At 38.0% G+C, this 18,469-nt stretch overlaps 1 protein-coding gene across 1 annotated transcript in view; it reads right to left on the reverse strand.

Annotated features, from left to right (window-relative positions):
- Positions 1-9,649: 9,649 nt before the first annotated feature.
- The window catches only part of lmbrd1 (LMBR1 domain containing 1), a 53,658-nt gene continuing 44,838 nt past the window's right edge, over positions 9,650-18,469 (reverse strand). Inside the window, exons 15-16 of the mRNA XM_034201907.1 lie at positions 11,390-11,481; positions 9,650-10,956 (exon numbers count right to left, since the gene is read on the reverse strand). Coding sequence (XP_034057798.1) covers positions 10,846-10,956; positions 11,390-11,481 — 203 coding nt within the window. The 3' untranslated portion in view covers positions 9,650-10,845. The remainder of the gene's footprint in view (positions 10,957-11,389; positions 11,482-18,469) is intronic.

Below are 18,469 nucleotides of genomic sequence, written 5' to 3' on the forward strand. Positions count from 1 at the left end.
GAGAGAGAGAGAGGAAACATTCCACTTGAACTTTATATTTTAATGAACTTAGTAGTAATTATTGTCCTGTATTTCTTTCCGATTTCACAGCTGCAAGAACCTCCATCTGTGCCTGCACCCAGGTCAAGATCTGCCGTGGCTCAAGGGCCTTCACCAGAGCCACCACCAAGGACCAGAGGACCAGCATCACTACAGCAGCCTCCACCTCCATCTGTGCCTGCCACAAGATTAAGATACACCTCGGTACAAAGGCCTCCACCACAGCCATCACAATCAACCCAGCCAGCAAAAAAGTCTCGCCTAGCACACCTCCCTCCCGCCGACACAGCCACCAGCAGCCCATGCACCATCACCCCCACCTACACAGCAGCCAGACCCACTGTCTTGGAAGACAGACAAAGACCATGGCACTGCTCCCCCTGTCTTTACATTTATAATAAATAGTTGGTTGAGAAAGTTCTGATATTGTCAGGGTTCGTACAGTCATTAAAAACCTGGAAAAGACATGGAATGCAATATTTTTCCCAAAGTTTTGGAAAAGTCATGGAAATATAACTAAAGTTGCATCAAATATAATTTATATGTTATCTAATCGCCGAAATAGTAATACTATAATGATAATAAATACTGTATCGTATAATGAAACGTAAAATGGCAACTGTGGCAGTATTTAGCTGGTGAGAGATGTTTACAATCACGCCCTCTAGTCTACAGGAGCTACTATTTGATATAAAGATGCCAGGGAAGTGCAGTTTCAACAATGTATGGCTTCTAAAGAATAAGTACCAATTGTGGTTATCAAAAGACATTGACCCAAGACGTGCTAAATGCAAACTGTGTTGTAACATATTCAATATTTCGAATATGGGCGAGGCAGCGCATGCTAGCCACATGAAAGAGTCATTTAAAATCATTGGTGAAAAAGTGTATGAACCTTGTATTGTAAATATTGAGATTTTACAGTTTCTTATGTTAACATAAATAGTTGGTTGAAAAAAAAAGTTGTAATGCTCAATTTGTATTTGTACACATCACATGAACCTCAGTATGGGATATGCAGTCATGAATCAGTCCTGATGTAACTTTTCTGTGGTGAAAGTAGAGTGATAGAACTATTTTACTCCAAATTCTAATTTACCCATTTTCATTTTAGACATGAACAACACATGTATATAGGCCTATAGTGTAATTCATATATTTCACTACTTTTGTGAACCAAAAACGTTGGTAAACCAAATATGAAGCACCAAAAAAAATGGATGACATGAGTACATCTGTGTTTTCACAAGAGTTTTTAAGTTTTCCAAAAATCTGATTTCTAAGCTAAGTATCTCATAAGACAGTGCTCTAAGGTGAGTGACATTGCATTTCTAGCAAGACCAGAGACTGAACATTTTGATATGTTACACCATGCCATGTTATAAGAAGTACATTTAAAAGGTGATTTAAGGAGACATCAATACCCTTCACTTCAGTAAGATAAGGTAAGGCGATTTTATTTTAAAAGACAATGAAGGCAGGTTATATTGATTGATATATTTATTATATTGAAAGCCAAATTAATACAGTCCCCTGAATCTGGAATAACGTACAATTTACAGACTCACAATGTCAGGAACTTTTCATCTACAGATTGCTTTGGTCTGGTTTTGCTCTTCACTGATTGGTTACTGAGACTTTGAATTTAAACGGACCTCCCCGTTAATCCGCGCGAAACTACGCGCGAATTGTGACGCAAATGGCTTTCCATACCGGGCTGTCTCTCTCGCGAGCGCAGAGCCGCTCGTGGGCGCAGAGCCGCTCGCGGGGGTTTAATCTGCGCGCGAGGGTCATTTTATGCGCGTGTAAAAGCACATTTTCCGCTCGTGAGTAGCTTGTTTTACGCGCTAGAATATTGACCCAAATCTGACTCCATAGAGCGCTCACAAAATAAGTGCCCGCGCTAAATTAGTGCCCGCGCTCCAGCCAGTCACTGCCTCACTTCTCATCGCTACCCGTAGTTGTAGCGGAGCTCGGCAAATTTGCTAATTTTGACTATAAAAAGCGATTGGAATCATACATAAATCACATTTACAACACAGATCAGTGGAGACATTTTATTATTATTACTATTTAGTTTTTCTTTAGTTGTTTTTCTGTTACATTGGAGTATGACAGGGGAGGCAGAGCCTCAAACAAACCTGTTTTGAAAATGTATGAAGTAGAAAGTACAGGTATTTGTGTTAAAAATGTAAGAAGTAAAAGTAAAAGTCGTCAGAAAAATAAGTAGTGGAGTAAAGTACTGATACCAGAAACATGTACTTAAGTACAGTAACGAAGTATTTGTACTCCACTACTTCCCACCTCTGTTCTCACTTATGTGTTAAAAAACTTTGCAGAAAGGGTTTTAAAAGGTCTTGTGACAGACATGCAGTCCAGTTCATGTTTTTCTATCTATGTGGTAGTTTCACCCAACAGTATGACACAACTTTTCAAAACACAATTCCCTTTTTGTTTTGACAGCCTGCAAATATGGTAAATAGGTCTCCAGACAAATTACTCAAATATTCATTATATTCTGCAGTAGCCAAGTTCAAATACAAATATTAATAAGATCTCAGTACTTTTACTTAATTATTGCAGGATGTTTTTATTATTTTCCTGCTTTTTTTTTACTTTTATTGTCATTACACAGTAGGCTACAGGTACTATGTAACAAAATGGTTTCTCTGCATTTGACCCATCCTAGTGTTAGGAGCAGTGGGCTGCCATTATGAACGGCGCCCGGGGAGCAGTGTAGGGAACGGTGCCTTGCTCAGGACACCTCGGTAGCACTTGGTCTTGCCGGGACTTGAACTGGTTGCCAAGCCAAGTCCCTATGGACTTCGCCAAGAGTATCACAACAAAGACTGATTTATGACTGTCATTTAATGTTCAATGCATAGATCTTTAAATACAAATTAAATGGTCTTTGTTGCAAATGTGTGTTCGACTAAAAGGTCCTATGTGTCTGAAAGTGAAAATCTGTATTATTTAGTTGTTGGTAAATTGTGCAGGGACGTGTTGACAAGCCTGGTGGACAATTCATCATCTGGGAATGAGTGGCAGGCCCCACAGGCCCATAAGAGCTGAGAGGTTAACCTGCTGAGGGCCTGCAAACACTGAATCAACGTAATCACATTGATCCCTGCGTCACATTCCTCCCTGGAGGCATGACTGAGGGGTAGGCAAACTGTTCGCCTATCAAGGGCCTGTCAGAGGAGTTGAAGCCCAGAGGAAAGACCAGGGGCCACCCAGAAATAACAGAAACCATCCCGAAAAAGTGTTGTGGAGGACATAATGACAGAGCAAAAGTGGTGTAATGTTCAAGTTCACCTCCATCAATTGTAATAACTTTGGCGTTCCACCGACTTTAAGTATGGTGCCATGATGCTTGGTCATAATGTGTCCATGACTTGTATGAATACAAAACAATTGGCATCGACCACAGGATGCCAATCTGAGGTGTGCTCTCTGTGTGCTAATTAGCAAACGCTCAAATGGAAGACAGTCAACATCTTTAAGAGCAAATGTTAAACATTATGTTAACACTGTCCATGTAGGCCTAAGTGTGTTTGAATTACAGACATTTAAAGAAATCACGTCAAATTGTGTCAAAGGAGATTTATGACTGGCGAACGAATGGCATCCACCTCCACTACATCGCGTTTGCTAGCATCAGTGCTAACTAGCAAACGCTAACATGGCAAATATAGTCTATATGCTAACAACATTGTCTACATGCTAACAACGTGGCTGATCCAAATCTTGCTAACTGTTGTCCGTAGCTAAGGCTAATTTGGCATGAAGGTTTACTCAACATATCGAGAATTAATTATCTAAATCCTTTCTTTTTTTTTTTTTTTAACTCTGACAGTATAATTGTAAAAGTTGTAACAGTCTCTTGAGCTTTTTCATAGGCTAGCAAAACATTATATGGAAGCCCATTTCCGCCACTTGAAAAAAATAAAATCCCCATGAAAAGTCATGAGATAAAAAGTCATAATGAGATAAAAAGTCATAATTATGAGATAAGAAAGTCGAAATAATGAGATAAAAAGTCATAATTATGAGATAAGAAGTGCGCATGTGCTGCAGTGGCGCTGTCTTCAAAGGTCCCTTCATCACCTTGCTGCTCTCCACCATGCAAATGGCATCTAGTCCTAAATAAGGTAACTATTACAGGTGACTTTTGTAAATGTTAGATGTTACATATAGCCTATATTGCAGCTAAACTACAACAATGCAGTTCATAGCTTTGACATTACCTGTTATGAACTATAATATATATGCCTATAGTTTTGTGGTAACGTTCACGCCACTAATGACAATAGTGTAGGCATACTGCTGCTGTGAGTTGCTAGCCTAACTTTAACCCGTGAACGTCAGTAGTGAAGGTGTGGGTGAACGAGGGGGTGCCATATCACATACTGGTTTAACTCAAAGCAAGCTTGCACAATAGTTATGACAAGGTTTGCATACCCCAAACTCTAATTTGACATGTACTCAACATTTTATGCAAATCGTTCCGAAACAGCCACTGAGTAGTTATGCTAATTTACAGAGGGGTTGTATTTAACTGTCAGTTTCATTTGATATGTTTCCTTAGTCCTCTAAAAATGTTAAAACCTGAGCTGAAAGCAGCAGAATACACATAATCTCACAGAATTACTGATAGAGCTATGTGGTAATGTTCTCCTTGTTATGACTACTGAAGATAGAGAAAACTCAAATAAAGCAGCGCTGCAAATCTGCTTTAAGGAAAGCAGACAGTTTTGACACCATCTGGAAAGATGCTCCCTTTATTGTGTTGCAATTAATTATATTGGTTTATGGAAGCAAACAAGAGACAGAAGTATTCGAATTGTATTAGACACCGAATTTATAGCATTGAAAATAATTACTTTGAAAATCATGAATCTGAATTTTTTTTGCTCCGAATTTATCTATGTGAAATAAAAATGTAAAAATTCAAGTTAAAAAAATTCGAATGTTTAAATTCAGATCCCAAAAATTAAAGTGAAAAAAATTCGACGTCAAATATTTTGGTGTTTAAAATTCGATGTCAAAAAATTCGGTGTGTAAAATTCGACGTCAAAAATTGCGATGCAGCCTCATCCGGGCTACTCAGACAGGATAAGCAATCGAGCCCTAATGCAATCAAACCGACTTCTGGCTTATCAGAGCCAAGCGGCAAACCCCGGGACAGTGCGGTGAAGCCCAATGCTGCAAACTATAGGCGATGGATGCAGATGGGAGCAATTCCCGTAGACCCTATGTTAAATGTCCAACTTAACATAAGAAAATGAACATGTTTCTAGCCTGGATCTACAAAAACATATTCTGTATATAGTTAGATTCCCCCTTCATGACAACGGGACTGCTGCTCCTAGCTCCGTTAGCTCCGTGATGCTACAGCGGCTCAGCTCATGAGGAGAACACTACTTGAACTCGGCAGTGTTTGTTGTGTTGGCTCCTGGTGGACTATTCGTCCTGCAAATATAGGATTTATCTGCGGTTGAAACAGACCGTCCATGAATGCAGTTTCTTCGGTAAGTCAACCCTGCGTACTTTATGTTATGTTACTGGTGTTTTTATTAAGCTAACGTTAATGAATGTTTAGAGTTGGGTTAGCATTTGAGCAATCGTAGCTCCATCTGTGCTAACGATGCTATGCGTAGCATCCAAGAGTGTAAAACATTAAGTGGGATGCTACTGTATACTAAAAGGCTTCTGTGCGAGGTTGCTAAAATAAGGTCATCCTTGTACGTTAGATAGTTAGTTTGCTATTTAGGTTACTGTATGCATTGTTAAGGTTCATTTAAATTCGCTATGCTCTACTATAGCATAAAATAGACTAGCTAACTTCAACGTATTGTTGAAGAGAGGCTTAGTGTATATTAAATCAACCTCACAATGAAATGTGTGTATCTTTTAAAATATGAACGTCACATTTCAAGATGGTCCAGAAATAACGCTCCCTTAGATATTGTAATATGGTTTGTTGAACTGGAGTTATTTATTACCGCCTATCTGACGAACGACCCAAACATTGTTGTTTTTAATATTATTACCAATGCCTCTTTTAATTGTATTATCCTCACACTTGAGAAACAGCCTTATCGTGGCTGTACAACGGAACATGTAACTTAATTCCTGCATTTAAGGATGATGAATAGCGTAGTCAATGCTTTAGTGACAAGGAAATGATTTGTTTAAAATTTATATATGACGTTATCTGTGACTTCAGTGGAAATTAAGCTTATCCATTGCATTTGTTCAATAGGTTTGTGTCTTACCCCTATGTGTGTGATACATATGAATATGGCATATGAAAACAAATTAATTTGACTGACTCATGAAAACCTCATCCAAAGTAACAGTAAAATAAAAAGGACCTACACAATAATACTCAATCAAACTGATACAGTATAAGGACTGTGATATCCAGCAATTTCTTAAGTATAACAATAAGATTATGACCTGTCTTTAAAAGAAGATAAAAAGTAGTTTGCATGTAAAGAAGTCTGTAACCCACGCATGTAACTTTACATCTGTTTGTTCAAAGTGTCCTCAAGGTGATCCAGACAGGCTGGACCAAAGGAGGAGAGACAGATCTGGAGTCCTAGCAGCAGAGAACTTCAGCACGGATTCCAAGGTACATCTTTTTCATGCTTTACAAAGAATGCATAAAGTAATGACTCTAATACACTGATATACATGCCATTAAACATGGCTGAATACTAGATCCCCTACACATCAGTGATGTTGAGTGGACTTTCTTAGCAAAAGGTTACATTTACATTTTACCAAGCAACATCACTTTTTTGTTCAACTTTCACATTTCAATGTATTTAAGGCAAATATTATTGAACATAGTGAGAGCTGCGACCCTTTGTCTTTCAGTGAGACAACCGGACAGAGCAAGCTTCTACAGTTGCACTAAGTTTTGATAACAGTTAAATATTATTTTAATAATACATTTATTTCAATGTTGAGGAATTTAGAACGGTTTATTCATAATCTGATTATCTTTGCAGTACACTGTTGGATTTAAAAAAACACATTAAAATAAAAAAATCATTATATTTATGAACAAACAAACACACCTCTTTCTTAAATAACACACTTGCTCTGCAATAATATGTTTTTTGATATGTCTGTTAGGAAAGGACATGCCTGAGAGACAGGACTGCTTCACCATGTTCTCTTTCTCTGAGGGTCCAGAAGAACATCCAAGAGGGAAAGGAGAAGCTGATGTGATGAGATTTATGAGCAGTACAGGACATTCACTAAGAGACACTTGTATTGTAACACAAAGACCTGCACACTGAATAGTTTTGTAGTCTAACAGGAACTTCATTTGTGTTGTTTTGTGTTTTACGTTGCACCTCAGAGACAGTGTGATTATTGTCAGGCCTATAAAGTTTGGCAAAAAAAAAAAGTCAGCTGATCAAATGCATTTGCCTCACTTTGAGCTTCACATCCCTTGTACCGCAGAGTTTGCAACGTCATAAATAAATGGTGCCAATCTTCATTCAGATGTGAATGTGTAATCTAACATTTTCAGCAAGAATAACGGACAAAAGGAGTGCAAATACAATTTATTGAAATGTGAACTAAAAGTTATCAAGCATGAACCATCACCATTTTTTTTAAATAAAAACGAAATAATATACATAAGTTACACTAAATGTTAATCTGTTAATTGACAGGCTAGGCTTGTGCAGGTGGTAACAGCTATGCCCAGCATGGGCTAAGTTCTGTAGGTGGTGCAGGTCCTCCTCCATCAGGTCTGGTCCTCCTCCCTCAGGCCTGCAGGGTCTTTCCCTGCGAGGAGGACTCCTCGCAGGGAAAGACCCTCAGCCCTCTCCGGCCAAAGCAACAGACAGGACGTTCATAAAGCTGAGGTCTCCCCCAAAGTCTCTAATCATCCATCCTGTGAATATGAGAGGGGAACAAATAGTGTAATAGATGCTTTGGACAATAAGAAATATAAAGTTAACTGTTGAGTTGCTCAGTTTTTTAGATTGACAGGGTTTAATAACACAAATAAAAGGAGAGAAATAAAGATTGGTCTTTCAATAAATTGTGTTGATTTTGTCTTTTGAATTGTTTGTCTGAAGTCAAGTAGCTAGAACTGTTACTTATAGTTTGAATGATACAGTCTGGTTATAATGTGTGGAGGAGGCATCACAGGTAAGAGCACCATTTGTTGTGTTCCATCCACAGCAAATTGATGTGTGTGTATTTATTTATCTACTATTTCTTGAATTATTACTGTCAGTCCAAAACAAGAGATTTTGTTTTGGTAACAAAAAACATCTCTTTTTCACTACACTATCTTGAATACTTTAGTTTTTACGTCACTACATTTATCTAACAGCTTTAACATTGTAAATGTGTCACTTCGGACTAATGACAGCATGTCCTACTCAGCCCTAGAGTCTCTAGGGCTCTGGTCCTACTATTTTGAGAGTTTGAACAAACCAGACCTTCATCTATTAATGTAGAAAATAGTTGGCACATTACACCATTATGAAAGTAATGATTAGTTAGCTCATTGTTCAAAATGAGCTCCAACTACAACAGTTAAGTCAACTCGTGCATCGGTAATAACAATAAATCAAATGATATAATATAATAGTATAACTTGTGTCTACTTTAAATACTTCAACAACACTTTCCTAATTATACTAGCATACTTTTACTAAAGTAACATTAACATGTTTAAATGCAGGGCTTTTGTAAGAGAGTATTTCGTATAGTGTAGCATGGTCTACTTGACTTATCTAACCGAAGTGATCGTTACGTTACTTTGCAAACCGTCACCCCCAACCAACCAACCCACACACACACACACACACACACACACACACACGTTGTGATTCACTTCAATTAATGGTAACGGAGTTTGCTAACAGCAAGGCACAAGGCTACTTCACTCATTTAGCTAGCTAATGTAAGATACAAATGCTGTCGAGCCCTCACTGCTTGTAAAATAAAGAGCACAAACTGACTACTTACCCGAGCGGCGAGCCCCGCTGTTCTCCGTCATTTTTCTCCCGGGTTGTTGTGATCACATGACTGACAAAGCCGTGCTCTGATAGGCCAGAAGTCGGAGTTGCATTAGGGCTCGATTGCTTATCCTGTCTGCGTAGCCCGGATGATGCTGCATCGCAATTTTGGACGTCGAATTTTTGGGATCTGAATTTGAACATTCGAATTTTTTTCACTTGAATTTTTACATTTTTATTTCACATAGGTAAATTCGGAGCAAAAACATTTAGATACATGATTTTCAAAGTAATTATTTTCAATGCTATAAATTCGGTGTCTAATACAATTCAAATACTTCCGTCTCTTGTTTGCTTCCATATTGGTTCTAGTAATAAAAGTCATTAGAAATAAGAAGTGTTTTACCAAATCACTCTGAACTAATTAAATGAAATTTTGAATTTAGAACTCTAACAATTAGTACAACAGAAATAACTAATTCTAGAGCACATCAAATTTGGTTTTGATCTACTTGATTAAAACCACATTTGAATTAAACATAGAAACATTGATTTCCCCTGTAAAAACAGAACAATATTATCGTTCAATGACTACTATCTTTTTAAGAAAAGAGTGTTTTTGAAATGATTTTATTCAATATTGACACAAGAGCATTCTTATCACAGGCGAAAACGATAAGTGGTGCAGCTTTTGTCATCATGTAACCACATTTCTAACTGCAGGTAAACATTCTTTACCTCAAAGCAAAAACCAAACTCATCAGATTCAGGCTAGAAGTAGCACGTGCACGTACAGCAGTGTGTGCCCATCATGTTGCTATACATTCACGAGGCACAAGTATTTGGTTTCCATATAAATATGTTCAGATCATTTGTTAATTAAACTGTATTTATTCATGTTCACACTTCTAAATACACAAATAAAAAATAGCTGATAAAAAGCCATTAATAGTTCACAAGCCTGCTGTTTATTATCTCTAAAATAAAGTACTCTCTAATTAAAATAAAATCACATCCATATTAGATTATTCCGTTTCAATTTAGTTTTCACACTTTCCTCATGTTCTTTCAACACAGGCAGCTGTTGAAAGCTGTTGAACCAATTCCATTCAAAGTCAAGAATAACTCAAATCTTTTGCGATTGGTCCTTTACATTTCACAAAGTGCAGGTACAGGTACAGTAACGTTCGTCCAAATAATGGTCTGAGATAGCAAATGACTAAATGCGGAGAAAAAGAAACAGCAAACCATCTAGCACTGTATTTAACCTCAGACAAAACAAGCAAAACAAAGCTTGAATGTTACTTCTGGCAACACCTAGAATGATTTTATTTTGACTAAGAAACAATCTCTTAGTCAAAAGAAACAATCTCACAGAACAATTTGTGGATGTTTAAATGTGTTCTGTCTTAAAAGGTATATTAGAGCCAACTAAAGGTGGGTGAGGGGTAAGGTGGTCAAAAAGTAACCATTTCAAGGGCCTAGAAAGTGCTAAGAGACGGTACAAAGTTAGTTTAAATAATAGTTTCAAATAAAGCTTAAACATGTTTGTCAGTGTTCAAGTCAAGTGAATTCTCAAGGTAAGACTACGTTGGAGGACACTCCCAGAATCCCAAAGTTATTATTAAAATTCACCAAATAAGAAGCAATCATCAGTACCAGTAGTCTCATGTAGGGGAGGGATGAGTCAACTCAGACTAGAATCCACAAGACGCCACGACAATATCTCCTTAAAACCAATACATCACTGACATCCATTTTGAATTGCACCTTCTAGTCCCTTTTAAGTTATGTGGGGAATATAGACTGATTAGTGCACATATTCATCATCACTGAAGTCCGAGTCGTCGGCCTCCACCTCTCCTTCGATCACAGACTTCTTCCCTCTGCAGCACGACACCGCCAGACCGATGAGAAAAGCCTAAAAATATATAAAGGAGAGCACACAGGAAATATTTAATGAGGATCATTTGATCAATAGAATGCATCAACAGCACCAGGAGAGAGGCTATTAAATATTTTGCTGAGGAGATTAGCTGGGCGCAGAAAATCATTTTTCAGTAACCTTTTTTCCTGAGAAGAAATTAAATGATGTGCCTGGGCTCTCACACTGTTCCCCCTGAAGAAAATACTGTTTAACCGCTTTTAAACTTAATTACATTCTTTAATAGATCTTGTTTTTGTAAATGTTTAGTTGCTCAAAAGATAAAAAAACAATAATGTCAATATGTTTAATATCTAAGAGATATTGTCTGAGATTTTTCTCCCCTCAAAAAAAGAAAGAACATTCAACTATGATTCTCACTCAACTTTAAATTAAAGAGATGACATTGTGTATACATCCTTGGACTTACCCCGATAAAGGCCCAGTTACCAAAGTAGTAGATGGTGCTGAAGAACCAGAACTTATGGAGGAACAGATATGATCTTGTCACAGTGCACTGGTCTGAAAGGGACGGAGAAAACAGGAGCATTCAATCATTTCATCTATACAACAGATTTGTACTTGTATTCAACAAAGGGTCCCCTGATTGTTAAACACAGATATTCTAACAGAATATATTTAAATAGGGAAAATGTTAAATTAAGTGGTAAAGAAATGAGTTTCCACCTGTTTTTCTGGTGTAACATTTCTGCATGAAGTCAATGAACACCAATGGAAATACCTTATATGTATCTAACAATAAATACTAGGTAACTAAAGTTTGGCCAATATGTTGTTGGTTAACAAAATAAAAACAAAAAGATTAATTTGTTCATTTAATAGAAACAGATGAAGAAACGGTTTTACAATGATAAAATGTGATCGTCCACAAATCTGAATTAAAAATAATATAGGTTCATTCCTGTCCTTATAAACACTTATCAGAAACTCAAGTTTAAGTTTCTTTGCCATTCCTGAAGAAGGCTGCGATATTGCCAAAACCTTCAGCAGTTTCTTATGAGTGAAGTTACATTTTAAATCAACGATTCTCAGCTCATCAGAATTTGCATTAAAACAGATATAACTGTTATTTTTTAATTGTAAAAACTAAGCTGTTCCAGTTCAAAAGGCCTTTAGGTGAGTCTTAGCCAAGAATCCCATCCTCTTTAAAATGAAAATATTTTATTTAAACGTTTGCTATATCACACCTTGACAACCTCTGCATTTTTCTAGTTTTGATTAATTGATACAGAAACCCTTGAAGGAAGTAGAGGGAATCGTTGCAGAGAGAAGCACAACATAGATTTCTTCTACAGAGTGACTGATGGTTGTCACAGGTAGAGGAAGAGTGACGACAGGACGAAGACAGACAGACAGCCAGAGGAAACAGGGTTTTTGAGGTAACTGGTTCCGGATAAACAGCATGAGTGCAATAAAAGGTGACATATATTGCTAGATGGGGTTTATAAATGCACAAGTGTAGCTCTTGTTATACATCTTTGTTATAAATGGCTCTTCAGTCACTTAAGAGCCAAAAACAGGCTGCTATTACTATGGAGCAGTGCCTCGGGCAGATGTGTCACTATAACTAAAGAAGACAACCGGTCTGCTGAAAAGAGGAAATCCATGTCACTGTCAATGTGGCTTAACCAGTCGATAAAACAGGGATGATCTAACATTTAATAGAGCCTTGCATAAGAAATAACCAGTGTTACACATTTCAGAGGTAAAAGTGTAACACGCGAGGAGACACCAACAAATTGTGAAGACAGTGAACCATAGGTTATGGGTTATGCATGAAACCCCGATTCTCGGAGAGGGGATTAAAATGAATTTGGGACCCTCTCAATCTCTCAAGATTATTATGTGAAATGGAATTTAAGACATACTTGCTATAGTGTCCTCTTTAGGGTGAAACAACATCTATCATAGGGCTGGGCGAAGTGAAAAAAATCTATTATCTATGTTTGACCGAATACCTTCATATCCATATTTTTTACAATATCATAGGGCCGACCATTGAAGCTTTCACAGAATATTCACATAATAAGATCTTTGAGAAATATTCATCAATTATGTGGATTTGTTGACTAAGCAGTTCAAAGTTTATATTAGAATTGTGTAGAAAATGTGAGCATTTAGCTGTAATGCAGCCTTTAAAATCAGGAAAATAAACTTACTATATAACAATATACACAATATAAGTTGATATCAAGTCTCATACGACAACATCAATATAAAAGCCCTATTACATTAGACAGCCGAACTACATTTACAAGAGATCTCAATAGTCAGGATGTTAAATATTCAATAAGCTATAACAAAAATAAAAAAATCGTATTGTTGTATACGTTGGGCTCAATCTAAGTTCAAAATATGTGAAGGATGTCTTATTTTTCCCTTTTCTTTAGGACTACATGCTGATTGATGTCTTGCTGAAGCTGTTTGGATGCACCTTTCATATCCAACAACTACGTGCAGCCACAATCATGAATAAACCAGTCCTGACAACACTTCAGTTTACCTGTGATGTCCTTGCCACACAGTAAATGGAAAAGTTCCCTAGCAAGAAGTATGAAAAGCTTTCTCAGCAAGCTAACCTTGTTTACTAAGCAGACGCTAACTCACTTATTCACCAAAGTAACATTTGTTTGAAAGTGAATGTAATAAGTTAAATCTATTTCATAAACCAATTTGAACCTGACAGGAAGTTTTAAGCCATTTCTCTGAAACCAGCCTTGGTCGAGATAAACAAGCCTTTACTCTGAAATGTGCAATTACCAAGAACAGTTCAATCAATATTGACTAGGCTCTGTGATCATAAATATAAACACATCAAAACCAAAAACTTGTTTATTTCTTATGAAAAAAAACAAATAGCTTTCTGTGTCTGTGGAGCCGCTCTGTGCTTTATTCTCTTGACATCACCTTTGAGTCTCAGCCCTCCAGTTTTTAACAGAACTTGATCCTGCTATTGATCTGTCTGGCATAGACGGCAGGAATAATTTAAGAATTCTTAAGCTGAGTCATTCCCCTTTATGTGCATGCATGGGTATTGGCAGGAATGGGAAATGCTGATGACGGCAAGTGCCAATGATATGCATTCGTCTGTGCTCCAATTGTTTTTGTGTGAAAATACAGGGAAAAAATAACCAAATTGCCTTCAGATCACTTGTATTGATTAACTTACCATGTACACCGAAGCAACAAAAGAAAAAAGTGACTTCAATATACTCCTAATCAGACTTGTATTATTTCAACAGAACAAGGAAAGAGAGACGTTCAACAAAGTGGAGACGAAACGCTCTGTCTGGCTATGTTCGAGAGCCATCTGGAGCATTAACGCTAACCCTGCTATCACACTGTTCCTTCCACAGCTCTTCACACTGCCTTGAACCCCATGAGCAGTACAATCAGACCTCAGTGTGGTTTAGAAATGAGCCATTAAAGTGAGCATTTTCAGTGTTCCTCTTCAGAGTGTTCACCATTAGAGCAAATGACATAGTCACAGCAGCTGAGGATGTACCAACAATCAGCTCGTACTCCACCAAGATCAACACATAATAGAATAAGCTAGTCTAGCTGCATCCCCATGACCCCCTCTCTTTTCCTCTGGTACCTCAGCCATCTGTAGCTCTCCAGCTGCTCGCCTCAATTGCAGGGCTCCGAGTGGGACCTACAGATGGTTCACAACAGTGGTCTGCCTAAATATATTATCATGTACATCACTGACCCACTTCACCTTGAAATCATTACCGTTTCTCCGATAAGAGCACGGGCACGGTGTGCGAGTGCAGGAAATGTCACCTTGACTCATGATACCTGGGTGAGTGCTGCCCTGTGTAGCCTGATGCATAATGTATAACTTTCATCTCATTCAAATACAAACAGAAAACCCTGAACACACACACACACACACACACACACACACACACACACACACACACACACACACACACACACACACACACACACACACACACACACACACACACACACACAACACACACACCACACACACAACACACACACCACACACACACACACAACACACACACACACACACACACACACACACACACACACACACACACACACACACACACACACACACACACACACACACACACACACACACACACACACACACACACACACACACACACACCCACACACACACACACACACACAGTGCTCTTTATGAAAGCATCTCTATCAGCAAGGCCTTGTGTTCCTACACTGTATGCTTTTACTTTCTCTCCGCCTTAAAAGCAATAGAGCACTTTCATCGCAAAGTCCTTTGAGGATGTTGATGTTCCTTCCACTGAACTATTTTCAAATCGCTGGCTTCTCATATTGTCAATACAGTTTACACAAAAGCACATTTTTGCTTGTTCTAACTTGCAGCGAAATCTATTTAAGTAAGACATCCTTATAAGACAGAGATGGCAATAAAAAGAAAAATAATTGCTATTCACAATATGCATCTTGTTTCCTAGAGATACACTGAACAAAAATATAAACGCAACACTTTTGTTTTTGCTCCCATTTTTCATGAGATGAACTCAAAGATCTAAAAAAAATTTCTATATACACAAAATAACCATTTATCTCAAATATTGTTCACAAATCTGAAAGAATCTGTGATAGTGAGCACTTCTCTTTTGCCGAGATAATCCATTCCACCTCACAGGTGTGGCATATCAAGATGCTGATTAGACAGCATGATTATTGCACAGGTGTGCCTTAGGCTGGCCACAATAAAAGGCCACTCTGAAACGTGCAGTTTTGCTTTATTGGGGGGGTCCGAAAACCAGGCAGTATCTGGTGTGAGGGGTAGGGGTAGGGTTAGGGTAATGTTGTGAATGGAGTGGCCCATGGTGGTGGTGGGGTTATGGTATGGGCAGGCATATGTAATGGACGACGAACACAGGCCACTCGTTTCACAACATTACCCTAACCCTACCCCCCCAGACCCCCCCAATAAAGCAAAACTGCACATTTCAGAGTGGCCTTTTATTGTGGCCAGCCTAAGGCACACCTGTGCAATAATCATGCTGTCTAATCAGCATCTTGATATGCCACACCTGTGAGGTGGGATGGATTATCTCGGCAAAGGAGAAGTGCTCACTATCACAGATTGTTTCAGATTTGTGAACAATATTTGAGAGAAATGGTTATTTTGTGTTTATAGAAAATGTTTTAGATCTTTGAGTTCATCTCATAAAAAATGGGAGCAAAAACAAAAGTGTTGCGTTTATATTTTTGTTCAGTGTATATCTCCAAAGCAATTTTACTCTAGCCAATCACACAACTTGCCAACAACCCTTTCATTATTTAGAAGTTTCAAATATTCACTACATTTTTATCTCATTTTTGGTCTCCACAATCTCCTGAGGGAAATACATGGACCATTACGTCACATGCTCCACTATGTGTACCAGCTGCTCCCTAAGGTTTTCTATTTGCTGTTTTGTGCTTGGCAGGTAGTGGGTTTTTCAGAGCTTTTTTTTCAAGGTAAAAACTTGAAAAATACCAATTAGAGCAGCTTTCGGCAAAGAGTATCATTTTAATGACACCTTATTTGTAGCCCTGTTCAGAAAGTGTTTTTATTCTATTAGTTCACAGTAGAGGTCTTTTGTCAGAATACTAATCAAACAGATTTTATTTGAAAGTGTATTTTCCTTCAAAAGGTGTCTGTGGATTACAAGATGCTTAACGAGAATAGCTTTTGATTGACACATTCCATTGTAATCCAAATTGATGATGATCCCCTCGATACAAAGAAAATTACTATTAATTTGTGATGGGGTTCAGGGAGCCTCCTGTTGAAATTGCTTAGGCACCTGACATCTCAGAGGCAACACATACAATTATGACCATCTTCCCCCTGAAGCTCTTTCAAACTGCGCAGCGGAAACTGGCAAGTTGCTAGGAAACCAGCAGCAGTCCACAGTGTAAAAAAAAAAACCCTCCTCTTTATTAGAAAGTTTCTTCACTGGGATTCAAACTAGAAATAATGTGATATATCTTCTAAGCTGAAAACTGGACTTCAGCATAGTTACAATTCAGCTTGAACTTCCAGCGAGACATTTAGAGAATGGCTCGGGCGTGAGGGGTCGAATACCACAATAATTATAATTGTGTAACTGAAAGTGTCGACCTTAATGGTGGAAAAGAGCAAGAAAATCATTAGCAGGAAAAGTGGAATGATGACCCAGAGGGCATTTCTTGGTAAATGTAGTTACTGTGTCAAAAACAAAAACATGTGGTTGGATCTATTGATATGAAGGGTGAAATAAACTCTGCTGCAAAGTGTCGGAGCCGCTATTCCATTAGGAATTAAGTTGTTGTTGACATACTCAGGTTTTAAAATGTGCATTTTAATGTAAACAAGATGCACAGGGTTTATTAAAGAGTGTAACACAATCGACCTAAGATAATTGTTATGGGAAGACATTTTGTCAGGAGTGGTAGACAGAATGTCATTAAAATCATTAGTCAGAGACACATCATGTGATCATTAAAATGGACATAAAGACAGATAAATCTATAATGAAAGTGGTCATAATGATGTCAAATCAAATGCATCAATTACTGACATTAGAACTTCTTTAAATTCGTAATGGTCCATTAACATTTAAAATCCTCAACTTTAAAATAAGATCATTTGCAGCCAAAAAAAATACAACATAAATGGAAATCATCAAGTACAAGTATGTAAGGTGGTAGATGTTGAAGAACTTTGATGCCAGTCACAGTCTGCGATCAAAGCGCTTCGCCCACCATGAGAAGCAGCGGGAGCATCATGGTAGAAAGAATCATTTGAAAGAGCAGCCTTGTCTAATGCTGAGAAGTTTTCAGCAAGACTCCACGAAGACATACATCTTTCGGGGATTCATTAATAAAATGACTTGAAATAGAGTGATTTACTAAAACCACATTTGGACTAAGTGCAGCATGGGTTGAAGTGTGTGTCAATGGCACGAGTGAAAATGAGTGGATATAAAATGAATGGATTAAGATTGAACTTTTCCCTGTCTGGAATTAACAGTTGATTAAATAAGGAGGAAAGCAGTATCACTACTGTGCCGATACTCTGATTCTTCTTTTGCTTAAAATCCGTTTTATACCCCGTGCTAAATCACATAGTAGACTTCAGAGTTCAGGTTGTCTGGGGCCATAGCAACTAATTCCTAAGGATTCATTTCCATTTGAGTACATACTCCAAATGAGTAATGGTGTGGTAATGACCTTAGAGAAGATAATGGAGAGCTTGGCAGCGAGCACCTGCTCATCAAGATGTTGGCGTCATTACATCACTGTGACCAACCGGCCAATCAGTCAGCAGCTTGACTTATACCCTCTTTTGCCTTAGCTGTGGTTTGATCCAGTGCCACACTAAGGGTTATTACAAAGTGATGCTCTCCAGAGCCTCTTCTCAATCTGAGGCCATTTTCTACCCATTCTTATTTTAACATCTACAGCAATGTGTCAATGCATATCTAAG

Source organism: Gymnodraco acuticeps, unplaced genomic scaffold (genome assembly GCF_902827175.1).
Source record: "Gymnodraco acuticeps unplaced genomic scaffold, fGymAcu1.1, whole genome shotgun sequence".
In the NCBI taxonomy this organism is placed as follows: domain Eukaryota; kingdom Metazoa; phylum Chordata; class Actinopteri; order Perciformes; family Bathydraconidae; genus Gymnodraco; species Gymnodraco acuticeps.